This window comes from Acomys russatus, chromosome 29 (assembly GCF_903995435.1).
Source record: "Acomys russatus chromosome 29, mAcoRus1.1, whole genome shotgun sequence".
Taxonomy (NCBI): Eukaryota; Metazoa; Chordata; class Mammalia; order Rodentia; family Muridae; genus Acomys; species Acomys russatus.
Genome location: NC_067165.1, coordinates 4,935,188 through 4,955,100, shown reverse-complemented (window position 1 = coordinate 4,955,100; position 19,913 = coordinate 4,935,188). Strand labels below are relative to the sequence as shown.

Here is a 19,913-nt window from a genome sequence, read left to right as displayed (position 1 = left end):
TTAATATTGTTGGAGGGAGAAGTAAGGGGGTGGTTGGCCGACCCCGGAAACACTAAAGAGGTGGGCTCAGTATGGCTCTGACTTGGCTGGGGTGGGGTGGGGGGAAAGGGGAATGTGGCGGGCCGGGCTTGCAGCCCAATTGGGATTTGGGGTTTTGTCCTCTCTCTGAGCGTCATTTGACGCTGTCTGGGGAGGGCGAGGCCGAAACCCGATCCTTTAATCCTCTGGCCCCGTTAATGTTTAATCAGAGAGGATCTTCCGATGGGGCTCGGGGTGGCGTGATCTCCCAGCCCCTAGAAGTCCAGCACCCACACCCTAGAAGGCTTCCACTCCCACGTGGACGCGCTGGCTGCCGGTGGGCTCTGCTTCTCTTGCGGTCTGAGACCGGAGGACTGGGCCAGTGCTTGGCGCCTTACCTTAGGGACAGCACAGCCCCGGTGCCTGGTTCCTCGAGTCCCGCCCGACCACGTCCTTCCCGCGCACCTCTCCTAGCTCCGATGGGCACCCGATGCTCTGCGTGGCCGCTGTCGCTGCTGCCGCTGCTGTTGCTGCTACTACTGCGCCCCACGGGCGCCAGTTCCCAGGACGAGGACAGCGACTATGAAGAGCTGATGCTCGCCCTCCCATCCCAGGAGGATGGCCTGGCTGATGAGGCCCCTCATGTGGCTACCGCCACCTTCCGACGTTGCTCCAAGGTGCGGGTGCGGGATGCCAGGCAAGGGTGCCGCTCCGGGGTTGGGGTGGTGCTCGCTGCCGAGGGTCTTCTCCGCTCATCCAACCATCTGTTGGTCTCGGAATGCACCTCGGGGTACAAGACCCAGCTTGCAGCTGCACCTTGTGGCAAAGAGTGATGAGGTGGGGTAGAGGAGGCCACATGCTGAAAGCACCAGCACCTTGGGGCTTGGTTCCTAAGGTGTGAGGTGGGGAGTGGGCTACTGGTGCGGTCATGCCGAGAGAGTTTCCTCCAAAGTATGGTGGCTGGGGACCATGGGGAGGCTGAAAACTCTAGTTCTCACATCTTTCCAAACTGGGTGCTACCAGTCATCTTGTGAGCCTTTTGGGGGCTCTGTGGGCCTTGAACTAGGGGAACGGTGTCAGGGCTGCATGACTGGAGCAGTGGCGGGTGGGTGGGGTCAGCTTCCTGGGCATGTCTGCCTCTGGCTCTGGGCCACAGGAAGCTCCTGCCTGAGGTGGAGCAGTTCCCTCCAAGTTTATTTCCCAGGGTTCCTTGAGGTTCTTTGCCCTGCTTGGAAATGAGCTTGGGGCTGGAGGCTGGAGTCACTGGCTTGACTCTGCGTGGCCAGTTTCTTTGTCTTGAGCTTTTGTTAAAAGGGGACAGATGGTCCTTCGGTGACTACATGGGAGATCTCTGGACATAGCAGGAGAAGAGATCCAGTTGAAGGATTATAGCGCAATGCAGTGGGACCATCTGGCCACCGTTACCGGAGCAAGATTACTGTGGTGTCCTGGAGTGGGCTCCTTGTGTGTTTACCAGAACCACACACTTCTCATTAGATTCCAGATGTTTCGGTCAGGCCCATGTTTGGAGTGGCACATGTTTCCATCTGCCAATGACTGTTGCAACTCAAGATTCGGCGATACCAGGAATCTCAAGGCTGTATGCTGCATAAGAGCTTTTTATGGGTATTCTGTGGAGTGTTTATTTGAATGGTTCAGAGTTTAAAGCAGGGACAGAGAAACAATGAAAAAATATACTATCATTTCTCTCACCAGATGTACTCAGGAGACAGAAGGCCTCATGGCCAAATGCACTAAGCTGCTACCTTGCTAAGGAAGAGCAGAAAGCACTTTCCTGAGGCACTCCTTGGGCAGGCAAGGACATTCCTCCCAGGAATGCTCTATAGGAACAAAGCTCACACAACAGGATAACGTGGGACAGTCTGTTACATGCATACTACACTAGGACGAGGTGCCTTGGCGTCCACTGAGGCTCTCATGTTTTCTGCTTCACTTCTTCCCTGGGGACCAGGAAGCCTGGAGGCTGCCAGGCACCTACATAGTGGTGCTGATGGAGGAGACCCAACGGCGGCAGATTGAACAAGCTGCCCACCGCCTGCAGACCCGGGCTGCCCGCCGGGGCTACGTCATCAAGGTTCTGCGTATCTTCCATGACCTCTTCCCTGGCTTCTTGGTGAAGATGAGCAGCGACCTGTTGGGCCTGGTGAGCTATGCTCTTGGGCGTGGGGCTCTCCACAAGGAATGGGCATTCATTTTCATGTGTAGACTGACCTTAGCGTGTCCTCTGCTTAGAATCAGGACCAAGGAGTGTCCATGGCTCCTGGTTTCCTGAAAAGCTGCCTTGTAGCCTTGGCCACATTCCAGGGCCATGTGTACATCCACTGGAGGGCAGAAGGAACCACAAGACAGCTAGCTGCAGAGCTTGGCCCCTACCCCATGGCCTGTCTGCCAGGATTCTTGTCTGGGCTGTCCACTGCCTGTGAGAACCAATGGGGACAAGGCCTGGGACATCGGCTCTTATAGAGTATCAAAGGTGTTAGATTCTTCCTCTGGGACAGAGTAGTCCTGCTCCATCACTCCTCTGAGTGCCGCACCTTCCTTTGCTGAAGGAGGTGAAAAGGATGCAGGCTATTATTGCCCGCCCTCCCTGTTCTCCTCCATCATGGCACCCCAGGTTCTCACCGGCACGCCAGTGCCCTTCCCCCACTGGGTGCTCTCAGCGTCCTATACACACTTAGGTCCCAGGGCTCAGGGTCTTGCCCAGGCCTCCAGTGCGCATTGTGCATGCATCTGACCTCCTGGCTCAGGTCACTGCTGCCCCAGGGTTTAAACTGATGTAACACCTGTGACTATGGGACATCGATGGGGCATGGCCAGGGCCACAGTGCGGGAGGACAACAAGTGCCTCCTGTTCATCTGCTATGCACTTTCACAAGCATTTTCTGCAGCCGCAGATGGAGGTGACATACGTCGCCTTGAGCCTTTCCATCAAGCTTAAGCAAAGGTGGAGACCGACCAGCTGATGTCAGAGCAGTAGCTGGTGCTGTGGGCTCAGCACAGTGTGGAATGAATACGACCCCGGAAGTGCCAGGCGGCTGGCAGGTGCCTATTGCTCAGGGCAATGAGCTCTGCACAGGAGAACATAGAGTTTGCTCCGGGAAGTTGAGCCTTGGCACCTCAAAAGGTGTCACGGCCCCAGCTCAGTGTCTCACTGGTTTCTTTCATTTAGAGTAGGTGCCTGCATCTCTCAGAACTATCTGTAAGCCAGGTGTGGTGAAGGGAGCCATCATTTAATGGAGACTAGAGGACAAAGGGCAATAGTTTTTATATAGGGATGGGTTGAGACAGTGTCTTGTTCTGTAGTTCAGTCTGGTCTCAGACTTGTGATTTCCCCACCTCTGCTTCTGGAATGCTTGCATTACGGACAGGTGTCAACATCCCCGGCTGAATGTTGAGTGTTTAAGCAGATATTAAGTAAGGAAATTGACAGAGGGTAGGTTAAGGAGCCGTGGGGACACTGAGGCACCCAGAGATACTTTGGGCCTCCAGGAGTTGGGGAGAGGAAGGGAGGAAGCTGAAGCACAGCGGAATGACGTGTTACCCGAGGACGCAGCTGCTGTGAGCCTAGTTAAGGAGCAGGGTGCAGGACTGACTTGGATGCCTCCTGTTAGCTGAACAAACTGGAGGCCTGGGAGTCTACTGCTGCGGTCTGCAGGGTCAGTGCAAAGGATGGAGGTGGGAGCAGACACACAATGGCCAGCACCAGGGTGCTGATTTGAGAATGAAGTTAAGTACTTCACTGATTCCTGACCACCTCCTTGAAGCTAGGCATAGCCTGACCGCCAGGTGGAGATGTGGAGCCAGAATCCTTCTGACTAGTCATATGGGTTCAGACACTAGAGTTATGGAGCATTGTGTTCCCTTACCCAGGGAGGCGTGGGGATGCTGGGCCCGGGAGGTAGGCTTGGGGACAATGTGAGTAGGTGCTGGCTGGGGACATGGATAGTTGGCTCAGGTGGGACTGCTGTGGGCTGCTGTTAGCTGAGGGCTTTTGAAGCTAAGCGCCATGGCTCTCTGGCTTCCGCAGGCCCTGCAGTTGCCCCATGTGGAGTACATCGAGGAAGACTCATTTGTCTTCGCCCAGAGCATCCCATGGAACTTGGAGCGGATTATCCCGGCATGGCACCAGATGGAAGAAGACAGCTCCCCAAGTAAGGTCCCCAGTGAGCCTCTAGTCTCCACTTTCTTTCTCCAGCTCAGCCCTCTACCCCAGAGCTCCAGGGTTTGCACCCATCTTCTCTGCCTTGCTCCACGGAGTCATACAAGAGTCTCCCCCTCCCCTCCGGCTTCTCATCCTTGCTGCCTTCATCCTCCACCGTCTTTGTCAATGTTCTGTTGCTGGGAAGAGACACCATAGCCATGGCAACTCTTATAAAGAACAACATTTCATTGTGGCTGGCTTATAGTTCAGAGGTTCAGTCCATTCTCATCATGGCGGGGAACACGGCAGCACAGGCAGACATGGTGCTGGAGAAGGAGCTGAGAGTTCTGTGTCTTGACCTTCAGGCAGCAGAAGGTCACTAGGATCAGCTTGAGCCTATGGGACCTCAAAGCCTGCCTCCACAGTGACACACTTCCTCCGACAAGGCCACACCCACTCTAACAAGGCCACACCTCCTCATAGTGCCACTGCCCATGGGTCAAGCATTCACAAACATGAGTCTATGGGGGCCATACCTAGCCAAACCAGCACACACCCAATCTGGAAGAGGCTAACCCTGCCTGACCCACTATCTGTGGGATACCCAGCCTTGTAGACAGGGACAGACCCCTCATCTGGGCAGACACAGCCCACTGCAGCTGCGCCCCCCATCTGGATGTGTAGTCTCCCAGCCCACCTTACCCCTACCACCACCAGTACCACAGCCTTCTGGAGGCTCCCTGCATCTGTCAACGGGCCTCCTCTCCCTAGCGTATCTTGCTTTCAGAGATGGAGGAAGAGAGGCTTGGGCAGGTGGCCTGCATCTGGTAGCAGGGTGGGTGGCACCGAGTTGAGAAGGGCTGAAGGGCACCTGCTCTGGGAAAGGCTCAGAGGTTCTATGGAGCCTGGAGTGTCTGTCCCCCGTGGAGCATCTAGTGTGTGAGGAAGGTTATCTATTGCTAACGTAGATGAGGCACAGGTGAGGTGAGTTAGGAGCCTGGCAGTCAGGAGCATCTCAGCTGGGTTAGATGGGTATGCAGCCAGCCAGGGTGCCCCCTGGGGACGGCCATGGAGCTTTCTGTGCCAGGCCAAGGCTGGGAGAGGCAATCTAAAGTTTCTTTGTCCTTTGGGACACCTTGCCCTGCCCCTCTGTCATATTTACTAGGGACTAAACGTGGTCTCGGACCTACTAGGGAGGTGCTCAAAGGCTTAACTGTATGCACAACCCCAGGATGAGAATTTTAAAAGAAGACTCATTATTTTTTTATTTTATGTGTATAAGTGTTTTGACTACATGTATGTATATGAACCATGTGCCATGTATGTGTATATACCACATGTCATACATGTATACAGTGCCCATGTGCACACAGGGCCCGCAGAGACTAGAAGAGGGCACCGGGTCTTCTGGAACCAGGGTTACAGATGGTTGCTGTCTACCATATGGATGCTGTGAACTGAACCTAGGTCCTCTCCAAGAGCAACAAGTACACGTAACCACTGAACCATCTCTTTCCCAGGCTGAGCATTTTTGAGAGTGGCTACAGCCTTGGGCACCTCCTTCCTTTCCTTCGTTCTCCTAGCTCTCCCTCCATAGGAAGCAGATGTGTGCTACCCTCTGCAGGCTCTTTCCACCAAGCCTGCGCAGGCACATCCCCCCATCTCCCACTAAGCCCCTGCCCCCACGCCCAGGTGTCTCCTATCCCCCCAGTCCCCCCTCCTACCCTTTCAACCTCCCCACCCCTCCTCACCCCACCCCACCCCTGTGCCTAGGTATCTCCTATCCCCCAGCCCCCCCCCCGTGTCTCCTACCCCCCCAACCTCCCCATCCCTCCCCACCCCACCCCTTGTGCCTGGGTGTCTCCTATCCCCCGAGTCCCCCGTGTCTCCTACCCCCTCAACCTCCCCATCCCTCCCCACCCCACCCTCCGTGCCCAGGTGTCTCCTACCCCGCCAATCCTCCCCACCCCCATGCCCAGGTGTCTCCTATTCCCCCAGCAACCCCTCGTGTCTCCTACCCCCCCCAACCTCCCCACCCCCCCCATGCCCAGGTGTCTCCTAATCCCCCAATCCTGCCCCCCACCCAAGTGTCTCCTACCCCGCCAACCCTCCCAGTCCCCACGCCCAGGTGTCTACTATCCTCCCAGCACGCCCCCTGGTGTCTCATACCCCCCCCCAGCCTTCCCCCCACCCCCGTGCTCAGGTGTCTCCTACCCCGCTAACCCTCCCCGCCCTCCGCCCAGGTGTCTCATGGAGTGCCCACCATTTGTTCTGTGCCTGTTTCTTGGAGACTCACCAACTCAGGCATGGAAGATTTGGGTGTTGTGGCCATGGTAAACTTCCTGCACTGAGTCCCACCCAGCCTCAGTGAGGGAAGAAAGAGCCCACGGGCCTACCAGGCCCTGGCAGGTGACTTCAGTTTCCTCTCTGGGAATGTGTTGGGCAGCCAGGATGGCAGGCAGCCCGGTTAGTTTCTGTCTGTTTTGTCAGCCCTTTCCTCAGTGAGCTGTGCCTTATGCTTGGGAGGTCGGTTTATTTTATGCTATAATATCATGTTTTGAATGTTCCTATCGTTGTTTCACCATGGAGCTGGGTCACCTCCTGTTCACTTCAGCTCACCTCCTGGCTCTGTCATTTGCCAGCTACAGGCCACCAGCATCTCCTTGACCTCTCTGGGCCCTGTTCCTTGACGTAAAATAAAGATTCAGTAGCATGCAGCTTTCAAGAAGTTTGGGGAGATGCCATGAGCTGTCTAGTTTGTGAGGTGGCGGACAGCTCAGTACATGGGCAATCACGTTAATCCCACAACTGTTCTCCCCTCCCACAAATGCTGCCATGAGAAGATGAAAGCGGCCAGGTGGAGGTGTATCTCTTAGACACCAGCATCCAGAGTGGCCATCGGGAAATTGAGGGCAGGGTCACCATCACTGACTTCAACAGTGTGCCTGAGGAGGATGGGACACGCTTCCACAGACAGGTCAGTGTGACCCTCGTTTCACCTCAGAGGTGGGTGAAGGTGGGCAGTGGTGTCAGCACGGCCTAACTTTTCCTGTTATCTGTGGGGTGGCATGTCAGTCTGTCCAGGCATCTGTTGATATATCATGGGGTGAGTGAACTCTCTCACACGATCCCTGTGTTGATTGATTAGGCGAGCAAGTGTGAGAGCCATGGCACCCACCTGGCAGGTGTGGTCAGCGGCCGGGATGCGGGTGTGGCCAAGGGCACCAGTCTGCACAGTCTGCGTGTGCTCAACTGTCAAGGGAAGGGCACGGTCAGCGGCACCCTCATAGGTGAGTGGCACTTTGGGTTTTACCCCGCCGTGTGAAGGCAGCCAAAGCTTAGCAGGTGCACGGTCTCATAGTCAGGTGGTCTCTGCAGGTGCACAGCCTCATAGTCAGGTGGTCTCTGCAGGTGCACAGCCTCGTAGTCAGGTGGTCTCTGCAGGTGCACAGTCTCGTAGTCAGGTGGTCTCTGCAGGTGCACAGTCTCGTAGTCAGATGGTCTCTGCCACACGGTTTAGAGTGATAGACTTGTCAGGATCCCAGAGATCCAGAATGTGGGTGGGAAACTGAGGTTTGGGAGGGGGCAGGGCTCAGGCCAGGCGGGTCTCTGGGTGAGCACTCATCCACAGCTTTCCACTGACACCCTTGCCAGTGCCTTTACACTGCTAGCCTTGAGGTGGCAGAAGCCAGCTTTTCCTGCCCGTGTGCTTACCAGCAAAGCCAGGACATGTACTTGGTGAGGGAGCTGCGCCAGATCTTTCCAGCCTTTTGCAGATTATTCCATCACTCCACTCCAGTGGGGGCCCAGAGGGCTAGAACGTGGCGTGTAGAAAAGGGAGGAGAAATGAAGGGGCACTGGTTCATTGCATCTCACTGTGCTAGGCACAGAGTGCAAGGCTTGGCACGCAACCCTGAAGCTGGCATGAGACAGTGGCTAACTAGCCAGTAAGCCCGGCCAGAGAGGGTGACCTGGCCAGGGCCCACAGCTGGAGCCTGCCGGCCTCTGTGGAACGAGCTGATCATGACTTGACTACCACCAACCAGTAATATGCTGGCCCAGGCAGCAAATGGAAACGGGCTTCGGCTATGAGCCCTTCAAGTGTTTTTGTTTGTTTGTTTTTGGTTTGTTTATTTATTTTTATGATCATGAATGTTTTGCCTGCATGTATGTATGTATGTATGTATGTATGTATGTATGTATGTATGTATGTCTACCAGGTACTGGAAACTGAATCTGGGTCCTTTTCAAGAACATCAAGAGCTCTTGACGCCTAAGCCATCTTCCCAGCTCCGTGCTTGGGACTTTAGAGCACAGACATTGACACACATTTAAATCAATAGCCTCTGTCCCATCAGTGACCTCTTGTGCCTGTCCCACCCCCTTATTGGCCAACCTCAGTCCAACTTGCCACCCCTGAAGGCCACTGTGTAGAAAGAGACTTCTCGTTTCCTGGAAGTCCTTCTTGTGGGAAAACTGTTCCCTCCTCCAGGTGCCCTCCAGTGTGTAGAAAGCTCCCGGTGCCTTACAGTTAATTCCAGACATAGTCAAGTTGACAACCAAGAACAGCCATTGCATATTGCAACCAAAGTGTGGTGTTTTCAGCAGTAGTGTCTCACCATCTAGTCCTGGAGAACATTTGGCTCCTTCAGTTGAGTCTAAACTTCTTCCTTTAGGGCCTAGTCTTTTCTCTCAAGGCAGTCAAATGCTTGGGTAAGGAGCGACGATGTTGGGGAAGTTATCGACTTCACTTAAAGAAAATGAGTACATGATTTAAATGTCAGTCATATTAAAAAAATAATTTCAAGGCAGCAGCATGCAGTAGGTTTGGTTGAACCTTAGAGCACTAAACCACCACCACATTTTCCATCACACTACACCTCTGAGGGAAGGAACTGGAGAAGAAAGGCACGCTTCTCCAGCAGGTGACATGGGCTTGTTGCCTTGTTTGTTTGTTTGTTTGTTTTCAGGCCTGGAGTTCATTCAGAAAAGCCAGCTAATCCAGCCTTCGGGGCCACTAGTGGTGTTACTGCCCCTGGCGGGTGGGTATAGCCGGATCCTCAACTCCGGCTGCCAGCACCTGGCAAGGACTGGCGTGGTGCTGGTTGCTGCAGCTGGAAACTTCCGGGACGATGCCTGCCTCTACTCTCCAGCTTCTGCTCCAGAGGTAGGAGCTGTCCTGCCAGAACGAAGGGAAGGTGTCAGGTGGCCCCCTTGCTGGCCGAGCTGCCTGGGTTGAGAGTGGTTAGAGCCTCCAAACTGGGACTCTGGGTGGACTCATGCCTCCCCCCACCTCAGTGTCTCCAGGAAGCTGTGACCCATGCAGCCATGCCCATGGTCCTGTCTGGTTCTTTCTCTCTTCCTCCTCTCAGGACCTGGAGCCTTATCCAGCTCCTGTCTTGTCCCCTGGAAGGCAGAATAATGGCCTCAGCTTTCTCCTCCCCTCCTCCGCATCCCTAGATCACCCATGAGACCCTGAGGCATTCATGGAGCAGACCCACTGTCCTGTCCAATCCCTTAGCCTCCCTCCCATTGTCCACCTCCCCACCTATAACTGATCCTAGTGAGATTGGGGGTGACTGCTGGCCCCAAAGCCCTCATGTGATGACCATCACATTATCCATTGTGTCTGGGATTGTGGCAGGTGCATTCTGGGAGGGGTCTTCCTGGAGAACCTGATGGTCCAGGGGGCCCATTCTCATCTGAGGGACAACTGGAGGGCATCTGTTATGCAGTGGACTATTAGTATTGAGAGTGCAGAAGTGAGAGGCACCTGTCCCAGCTCAAGGCTTCATGCAGCCCAGCCTGCCCTTCCTGACTACCAGCACTTACCAAGCTGCTTAATTTAACATTGCAAGGCCCAGCATGGCTCATCCATCCGTCTTATCTACTCTAGGCCTCTATACAGCACTGTGCCTGCCTGATAGCAGCACTGGTCCTACTTAGTCTCTACCCTAGACCATGGGCTCCGTAGGGAGTCATAAAATGAGATCTGGAACATGGTGGGGGGCCACTGCCAAGGTGAGATGCCAGAGTTGTCCCCAAGGAGCTGCACTTCTCATGGGCGACAGCGTTTCAGAAGGACACAAGTGGAAACTGGAGTTGGCTAGTGCAGAGGCAAGATCCGCCTGTCCCATTGTGGCCCAGATCTTTCTCTGTTACCCATCTCCTTATGTTGCCAGGTCATCACAGTTGGGGCCACTGATGCCCAGGACCAGCCAGTTACCCTGGGGACCTTGGGGACCAACTTTGGACGCTGTGTGGACCTCTTTGCGCCTGGGAAGGACATCATCGGTGCCTCCAGTGATTGTAGCACGTGCTTCATGTCACAGAGTGGGACATCACAGGCTGCTGCCCACGTGGCTGGTGAGTCACCCCCCTCCCATCCTGCCACCATGGCCCTTTGGCAGGCAGCAGGGTCTGTGCCGTGAGGGCAAATGTGAGGGGACCTGATGGTGCCTGTGGTGAGCAGCTTTGCCAGTGTGAGACGGTGCCTGAGGAGGTAAACTACTTAAAGGAAGAAGTGCTTATTTGGACTTGTGGTTTCCGAAGGCTCAGCCCATGTGGCATCTTTAGTTTAGGGCATGCTGTGGAGGGTAGTGTGTGGCAGAGCAAGACCGTTCCCCTCCTATGGCTGGAAAGCAGAGGGGAAGGACACATCCCTAATGACCTATTTCCATTAGGACACACCTCCAAAAGGGTCTGTCTCCTCCCATAGGCTGGTGACCAAAGCCTTCAACATATAGACTTTGGCGCGGCTGGGGGTGGGGCGCGGGGGTAGGGCATTTAAGAATCAAATTATCGTAAAGTCCTGAAGAACACAGGGTCTGCCAGAGAAGGGTACAGAAACAGATGGAGCAGAAAGCTCTCTTAGGGGGAGCCCCGCGGGGGGGCACCTGCACAGCCTGAGAGTCAGGGAAGGCTCCCCAGAGGAAGGACATGTGATATGGTGTTTGGTGGATGGTTCACCTGCAGCTGCCAATGCCTGTAGGTAGGATAGGACGTCATCTTTCTAGCTCTTCACCAAGTGAAGGATTGCAGGTGCTTAAATTTCCAGAGGAGCAGGTTTTGTGTGTGCATGCATGCATGTATGTGTGTTTGTTCCTGCATGTGCACCCTGGCAGGGGTCCTATGGCCAGGGAGAAGGGCCAGGCCACCACTTTCTATAATTCTGCACCACCCCCCAGGCATTGTAGCCAGGATGCTGACTCGGGAACCAGGGCTCACCCTGGCTGAGCTGCGGCAGAGGCTGATCCACTTCTCTACCAAAGACGTCATCAACATGGCCTGGTTCCCTGAGGACCAGCAGGTGCTGACCCCCAACCTGGTGGCCATACTGCCCCCCAGCACCCATGGGACAGGTGAGGAGGATGACAGGGATTGTCCACAGTCCCTTCCCTGGTCCTCACAAGAGAGTTTTCTTTTCTTGGCTGTAGTTTGGGGGGCGGGGGCTCTGAAAAGGCTTGATAACATTTTCATGGGAAAAACAGCGCTCTTGAGGGCTCTCTTCTCCTGCCATTAACTGAGGCAGTCACTAACATCCCTGGGGATGGCCCTCCCATCCCACCTGAAGACTCTACTCACCTGGGCCTTGTTGCAGGCGGACAGTTGCTCTGCAGGACGGTGTGGTCGGCACACTCGGGGCCCACTCGTACAGCTACTGCTACAGCCCACTGTGCCCCAGAAGAGGAGCTACTGAGCTGCTCCAGCTTCTCCAGGAGCGGGAGGCGACGGGGTGATCAGATGGAGGTACTCCAGCCCTGTGTGTCTGTCTGTCTGTCCTCTACCAGCACCAGCCCTCAGCAACGGAGGCTGCTTGACCCTTGAGCCTTCTAGTGCCTATTTTCAGGGTGAAAAGCCTGGTCAGAGAGTTCCACATTCAGGAGGGGCAGTGCCCACTGGGTGTGCAGCCAGGGCCTTGTGGTGAAACATCTTTTTTTTCCTTATTATTTTTAAAGATTTATTTATTATGTATATAGTGCCCTGGCTGCATGTACACCTGCAGGCCAGAAGAGGGCAGTAGATCTCAGTATAGACTGTTGCGAGCCATTATGTGATTGCTGTGAATTGAACTCAGGACCTTTTGAAGAGCAAGCAGTGTTCTTAACCTCTGAGCCATCTTAAGAGCTGCTTCTCTGTGCTGGTCTGTGGCTCTGGAGTTGGGATGAAGGCATTCAGATATTGGGTGACATTGAGTTTGCCTGGAGGGCAGCATCTGACCAGGAGGGTCAGGTCCTAGAAACAGTGCATGTGAGTTTCCAGGCTGGGCCTGGAGCTGGTGTATCAGCCGCCCAACGTCTCCATAGGAAGTTTTATGATGGAGCTGGAGCTGCTGGGAGACAGAACAGTTTGTCTTGGGCCTGGGGGACTGCCTTGTGTCTGGAGGCACCAAGGGTCCCAACAACGTGCCTGTGTACCTCTGTCCCAGCCCTGTAGTCTCTCTTACTGGCTCTTCTTTTTCTGTGACTCTCAGGCCATAGGGGGCCAGCAGATCTGCAAGGCCCTCAACGCGTTTGGAGGAGAGGGTGTCTACGCTGTCGCTAGGTGCTGCCTGCTTCCCCGTGCCAACTGCAGCATCCACACCGCTCCTGCAGTCCGAGCTGACCTGGAGACCCATGTCCGCTGCCGTCAGAAGGACCACGCCCTCACAGGTAGGAACCCAGGCAAGCTGTGAGAAAGAGGCCCTGTTTTGAAGTGCTTGCTGTCAGAGTTTGCTTGGTCCTTCAGAGACCCAGGGCCCATTTTAAGCTGGTCTCCATCACTTCTCTGTAGTGTGATCCCTTCTCCCTGGCTTCCTTCTGCAAAAGAGTGTGATGATGTTGGGGTGAGGTGGAGCACAGGCTAGGGGGTGCCTGGCACCATCCAAGGGAAGGCTGTGAGGCCTGTCTCCAAGGGGGCAGACTCAGTCTCAGTTCTGCCACTCAGCAGTGGGATCAAGTTCCTTATCAGCCCCGTGCTTGGCTTCTCCATCATGAAGTGCAAGGTCCCATGTCATACATGTAGCCTGGTGCTGGGATAAGGTCCACTGTCCACCCTTGTCATCACTGTTCTGCCTCTGGACCGCCGTGAGAAACATTTCCAGGCAAGTAGTAGAAGTCATAGGTGAGGACCTTGAGGGCCATGAGGGGATGGTGGCTCTCAGCTCAGGAGGAGGCTGAGCAGTCCTGTATGGATGGAGGGGTAAATGCTGGGGAGGGTGGTAAGTCATTGGGAATGCCTTGTTCAGGGGCAGAGCCTAGTGTAGTGCAGGCTGAGGAGGCACTGAAGGATCCAGAGTGAAAGGTGGGGTTGGTAGGCCCCGTGCCCAGAATGGATCTGCAGGGAGAAGATGCGCCCAGTGGTGAGCTATAACTCAGACCAGGCAAGGCTCCCTAGCCCCAACCTAGTTGGCAGCAATTCTGTACTGGGTTCTCACTTGCCTTTGGGGGTGCCAGCAGCTAAGCCCCAGAGTAGGTTTGGAGCAGCAAGAGCCTTTGAGTTTCCCTATCTGCCGCCTCATAGAGCTCCACTTATCAGCTAAGACAGTGGTTCTCAGTCTTCCTAATGCTGTGACCCTTTAATACAGTTCCGCATGTTGTGGTGACCCCAAAACATAAAATTATTTTCATTGCTACTCCATAGCTGTAATTTTGTTCCTGTTATGAAGCACGGTGTAAATATCTGTATTTTCTGTTGGTCTTAGGCGACACCTGTGGAAGGGTTGTTCGAGCCCTTTGGGTTGACCCCTGTGACCCTCAGGTTGAGAATTGCTGAGTTAAAGGGGCTGCCCCTCCTTGTAGAGTGGCTGTGCTGAGGTCCTGTACCTAGGACCTCAGAGAATTTTCATCGCCAGCACCCTACTATGCAGAGCCCTTGCCATGAGTAGGTTGTGTGCTGGGATGTCACGCATGTTACCTTGGCTCCTCTTCATGGCATCCCTGTAAGAGCTCTTATGTTTGCAATGTAACAAAAGGGAAACTGAGGCTTGGGAAGGCTGACTGACCACTATCCACAGTTTTGTAGCTGGTGGTGTCTCTTACTCCCAAGACCAGAGGGAGTCCCTAGGTGTCTCATGGAGACCTGGGCTCACACCCAGAATGGAGAAGGGTCTCAGAGGCTCGGAGCACCTCAGGCTGAGGAGCCCTGTCCCATCCGGGCAATTCCCTTCTCTGGGTGAAGAGGCCATATTTTTCTTAAGAAAGTAAGGCTCCGAGAGGTTGGGTGGCCCTCTGATGGCCACCCAGCTGGTCAGTGGCTGATTTGAAATGAGAATCCAGGAATCCTGTTGCTCAAGCCAGCACCTCTTCTACTCAGAGCTGTTTCTGTCTTTCCCAAGCTGTGGACTTGACAGAAGTTGCATCCAGTTGGGGCCAGAAAGATGGGAGGTCCCCCAAAATTCCAATCTGAGCTGGATGCCCTCTGTTCTAGGCTGCAGCTTCTATTGGGAGGTGGAAGACTTTGGTGTCAGGCAGCTCATGCGGCGATCCAGACATCAGCCTGGCAAGCACACTGGCCACCGGGAGGCCAGTGTCCACGCTTCCTGCTGCCATGCCCCAGGCCTGGAATGCAAAATCAAGGAGCATGGGATCTCGGGTCCCACAGAGCAGGTGAAGGGGCTGAGGATGGCTGGGTACCTAGGTTTTGTGGGGTGGCTGCTATCTGCCCTGTGTTGGTGGTGCCCCATGCCATTATGTGTCAGGCTAGGGGGAGGAAGACCTGGGCAGCTGTTGTGTGCACAGCATATGTGCATTTGTGCACAGCAGGCTGGCCTGGTTTTGCCCTTGTCCAGATAAGCACGGCCTGCGGTCTACCTCTGCTCCTCTGAGAGCATGCATGGTCATGGTGAGTTGGTGCCTGAGCACTTTCTAGTTTGGCCACTTAAACCTGCTGGGAGGCAGCTGGGGTGGGGACTCTGCAGAATCTGGACACAGAGTTATGCAGATGTGACAGCTTAGTAAGTGAGGGTTGAGAGAAGAGCCCTGAGAAGAGTGCCAGAGGCCTGCAGCTGGTCTGTCAGAGTTCTCAGGGGCAGTGTGAAGCTGGAAGCTGCTCTATGCAGCCAGAGATGCTGGCTCCCCGCTGGTCCAGGCCCTAGGAAATGCTTGGCCCACCAAGAGTGTCCATTCTGGTAGCAAAGGACAGTAAACAAAGTAATTTACAGAGTACCAAGGGGTTAATATGGAAGAAAATGGATCAGGGAAGAGTGGTGAGGTGCGACACCCCTGAGATGGGATGACAAACCATGGGGGCTGTCGCCAGGAGCAATGTTTCTAGCAGAGGAGACAGCTAAGGCCCAGAGGGGACAGGATGCCTTGGTGACAGGATCATCCAGGCCAATAGGGCAGGGTGGGACTCAGAAGTCTGGAGACAGGCTAAGTGGGGCTAAACAGCCATTCAGGCCTTGAGTGAGTGAGCTCAGACCTGGGGGTTCACCAGGTGCACAGTTGCTGACCTGTGAAGAGCAGGGCAGGAACCATCAACAGGAGGTTGACTCCTGCGCTGCTCCAGGTCTAAAAAGTGAGGGCCTAGGCTGGGGTGGGAGTGCTGCACCCAGAAATGGGTGTGGGTGAGGAGTAAGAATGGGTACAAGGATTCTGTGGAGCCTCTGAACCGTTGGTGTTGCCATTAAATGGGGTGGAAGGCTGCAGAGGTACCGACTTGGATGAAGGGTATGTTGGTTACTATTGGGTGCAACCATGCTTGGGTCTGAGGCAGTGGAGTTTGGACAGCCCACAAGTGCCAGACACAGGCTTTCTCCCTCTGAACTCTGGTAGGTCACCGTGGCCTGTGAGGCAGGCTGGACCCTGACTGGATGCAATGTTCTCCCCGGAGCATCTCTTACTCAGGGGGCCTATGCTGTGGACAACACTTGTGTGGCAAGAAGCCCTGGCGCCGATACAGCAGGCAGGACCAGCCAAGAAGCTACAGTAGCTGCTGCCATGTGCTGCAGGAGCCGGCCTTCAGCAAAGGCCTCCTGGACTCACCAGTGACGACAGCCTGAGGCAGGGATGGTGGCTGTGGCTGGGTGCAGAGACATCCCTGCCTGGCTCTCCTGTAGCTGGCCAATGGTGGGGAGACTCTGCCTAGAAGAAGTCAGTGTCTCACCCTGGGTACCCACCGCTCATGGTGGGGCCTGGGCTTGGCATTCTGCCATCAAAGAGGTTAAGCCGTGGCCAGCTCTGGTCAGCTGGTCCAGTGTATCAGAATCTGAGGGCACTAGCTACAAGACTAGTATTCAGTCCTCAGGCCTTCAGGGTATATTTGTCCTGCAGGAAGGTGATGATGGAGAGAGACCCTTGGAGCTTCAGAGACCAAGTGCCAGGCTGGGAAAGTTGGTGTGGAAGTTGCTGGGAGTCCTCACCATCTGCTCACATTGGAGACAGCGTTTTGGGCTCCCTGGTTAAATGTCGATCAGTTCTGCACACCTCTAGGAGTGGCGATGAAAGCCAGTGGTGGATCCAGCCAGCCATGGGGACATGCCTGTATCTCCTAGGTGTCCTCATCAGCTGCACCCTAGGCCTTGGCCCTGCTCAGGATAACTGGCTGTGAGGCTCCAGTTGACTCTCAGTTTGTACTGGAGAACCACACAGCGCTTACCTCACCTTATCCCACCCCTTCTACTACCCTGCAAACTGGCAGCCTCACTTTATGAAGGAAACCAGGAACAGAGAGGGGAGTGCCTGGTGATGTCACACAGGCAGTGGTGTCAGAGTGGCTGGCCCTGATGCCATTCTTCTTGGCAGTACCAGGCTGGGCACCCCATTTCTGAAGCAAACATGCCACAGCAGCTAGCTCCTGGACCACTCCTTAGAGCACAGGCCAGTCCTATGGCGCCCTTAGCCCCAGTTCCCCAGATTGTGTGGAGACTAGAGGAGTGACAGAGGGCTGACTGTACCAAGGCCACACCTCTCTGTCCATTCAGCTTCTTCTGCCTTTTTATAGTAAGCTTTTCCCACCTGTATTGCTTTTGTAACTTGATATTTATTCTGGGTTTTGTAGAGTTTTTATTATGTAGTGAGTTTTCAGAATAAAAGCAGCTGATGTGACTGCCTGCACCTGGCTGGCTAAGAGGCGGCCCGCTCATCAGGCACAGCTATCTTCCGGATGGTGGGGTACACAGGCCTACAGTGAGAACACTCTCCTTGTGCCCATCCTAGGCATGCAGTGACTGTCTTCCTGTAGCCTCCTGACTCCTCAGAGTCCTAGTACTTCGTCTTGGGGACCTGTCCGCTCCAGAATTCCAGATTCTTTGGAGTGCATGCCTACCAGCACTCCCAGCTCCCAACACCTCTGCCATCCTCCTCTACCCAGTGGCAGGTGCAGGACTCAGCAGCGTTTATGGACTCATTCACTCATGAGCCTGTGGGTATTTCTGGTTGCCCCTGATCCGAAATGAAACATGCTCTCAGATCTTTTTAGTGTGTGATGTGCAAATATCCCATTCATGCAGTGTGGAACCTCTTAGTGTCATTGTCTTAAGCAAGGTCTACCTCTATACAAAACATATAACAAACAGATGTGGAAAAAAAAATATCCAGATTGTTTTCTGAACATTAGTGAAATCTACAAAAATCACTATGGTTGACAGATGCTAATGGCTCAAACGTCAGAACGGTGTCTGGCACCGGAGCCACTGGCACCTGTGCTTTCAGCCCAGTTGAGACCTCTGCCTGTCCCCTACATGGCAATGACCATGTGTTGGTTGGTTAGACAGCCACATGTGGACAGGTGGCTCATGCAGACGGTTGCCAGCTAGTCACCAAGAATGCACAGGAAGGGCTGGGCCCTACAGGGAGAGGAAGATGCAGTAGAGGGGCTGGGACCCATGGGACCACTGCAGGCCAGAGCAAGAAACTTAGCTTCTGAAAGCAGAGACCACAGGCCCTGCCTAAGTTGTGCACAGAGATCCTGGGTCAGAGGACAACCCCCCACCCCCGCCCACGCACCCTCCAGCAGTGCACTGTGGCCTTCCCCCACTGCCAGCACACTGTGGCCCTCCCCCACTGCCAGTGCAGTGCACCAGGAAGGAATCAAGGGCATCTATGCTGCTCCCCAGTGTCCCCAACAGCTCCAGGCTGACATTTGGAGAAAAGTGTCTGTGAGACTCCAACTCTACATTTTTGAAAAATTTATTTTATACTCTTAGAAGCTAAGAGCTCCACCACACATGAACCAAATGTAGAATCCAGAGTCCTCCCTAGTATATCTACTTCCTTTCAAAATGTTATAAACAAGATTCTGTACACAAGAGGTAGCAGAGGAAAATTCCAGTCTGCTTGTTCCAAGCTCAAAAGATGCTGGACACGCCTTGGTGTTAGCAGGGAGGGTGGGGCAAGCCAGGTGAGTCTGGTGGCTCAGGCTCTGGGTCTTACGGCTAATAGCTGCTGGCGACCAGGAGAGTCCACCTGGGGAGCTACAGGCAAGCTGCCTGTGGGAGGCTCATCTGTCTGTCCCAGCATGCCTTAGGAGCAGGGTAGCAGTCCTGAGGTCAGCCGGGACTGAAGGAGCGTCTTGAGAACACACAGCATTGAGTCAATTGTGCAACTCCTGCTTGATTGCAGACCACTGTAAAAGATTATAAAAACATCTTCATCCAAAAATTGGCAGTAAAAATGACAACTCTTTCAAGGCAGGCCTGCCATAATTGTCACTTTGCGGCATTTAAAAAAGTCCTCAGTAGATTAGTGGACTGAAGCTGTTGGAAACCAAGTGGTTACTGGTGACGTGGAAGGATGCTCGCTGCAGCAACAAGGGAAGAAGATGGACAGACGTGAACAGTGCGGCGATCTGGATGCAGCTCTCTGTGAGGACAGCAGGGGCAGGGGCAGAAGACGTCGTTTCCATAGGAAATAAGGGGACTGACTAGAAGTGGCAATTTCACTCCTGAATTGGGGCTCCTGAGTGCAGCTGCCAGCGATGCTCTCTATTTACCATCGCCAGCATTTCAATGCATGTCCCACACACTCTCTCTGTAAGCATGGGTGTGGAAAGATGGTGAATCAGGAAGGGACGTGGGTGTTCAGGTACTCAAAATCAATTTTAGACCCTCACATTCAAAGACTGTAAGAACACTAGACAGACCCAGACCAGATCTGCCACTTGCCTCTGCTTCCCTGAGGACACAACTCTGCTCTCCACACTGCCCCTTCCATCTTCTTGAGTCTGACCTGTAGCTCTGGCCTGTGGTAGGCTACAGAGCCCACAACTGAGGCTGGCTGCCTGGAACGTTTGCAGCTCAACAGTGAGATGAAGGGTCCCTGAAGCACACAGCGGGGACTGCCACCTGCCTGTTACGTGTCCGCACAATGCAAAAGCAACCAAAAGGCACTTAGGGGCTGGCTGTGCCTCTTTGACTTGGCAAACCTAGCTGACAGTGGAAGCCTGGCACTCCCAGAGGCTCCCCCATTTCTGTGCATGGCAAGTGGAAAATAAGGCAGAACATGTAACTAAAGGCAAAATAAGGCTGGAGCTGAGCAATTCAAAATACAAAATGTACAGAACACAGGAAACACTGTGCAACCCCAGCCTAAAATGAGTGAGAGATGCCATGACGGCAAATAAAACTAAATGGATGGTATCTAATTATTTTCTAGGTATTTCAGAGAAAGTAAGCTTTAAATCTTGCCTTTCAGTATTAGTCACGTCAAGGAGAAACACAGTTTTGATTCTTTCTCTGCAGTGACATTCTAAGGAAACTCACAAAGCAGCGGCTCCCAGCCTCGGTACTTAACGTAATATACAATCAACACAAGGG

At 54.1% G+C, this 19,913-nt stretch overlaps 1 protein-coding gene across 1 annotated transcript; it reads left to right on the top strand.

The window, feature by feature from the left end:
• Positions 1 to 470: 470 nt before the first annotated feature.
• Positions 471 to 16,586, top strand: Pcsk9 (proprotein convertase subtilisin/kexin type 9). Its single transcript, XM_051171863.1, has 12 exons — positions 471 to 695; positions 1,991 to 2,182; positions 4,067 to 4,190; positions 7,024 to 7,157; positions 7,329 to 7,470; positions 9,151 to 9,347; positions 10,363 to 10,546; positions 11,368 to 11,541; positions 11,781 to 11,929; positions 12,654 to 12,831; positions 14,588 to 14,766; positions 15,934 to 16,586. Exons 1-12 carry the CDS (start codon positions 498 to 500, stop codon positions 16,147 to 16,149), a joined length of 2,067 nt encoding a protein of 688 aa, XP_051027820.1. The 5' UTR covers positions 471 to 497; the 3' UTR covers positions 16,150 to 16,586.
• Positions 16,587 to 19,913: the final 3,327 nt, after the last annotated feature.

Excerpts from the sequence above, each read along its gene's own strand:
- Pcsk9 (XM_051171863.1), top strand. The coding sequence starts at position 498 with ATGGGCACCCGATGCTCTGCGTGGCCGCTGTCGCTGCTGCCGCTGCTG. Across the intron at positions 11,542-11,780 it reads CCCCAGCACCCATGGGACAG|GCGGACAGTTGCTCTGCAGG; the intron begins GTGAGGAGGATG and ends GCCTTGTTGCAG. Across the intron at positions 11,930-12,653 it reads GACGGGGTGATCAGATGGAG|GCCATAGGGGGCCAGCAGAT; the intron begins GTACTCCAGCCC and ends TGTGACTCTCAG.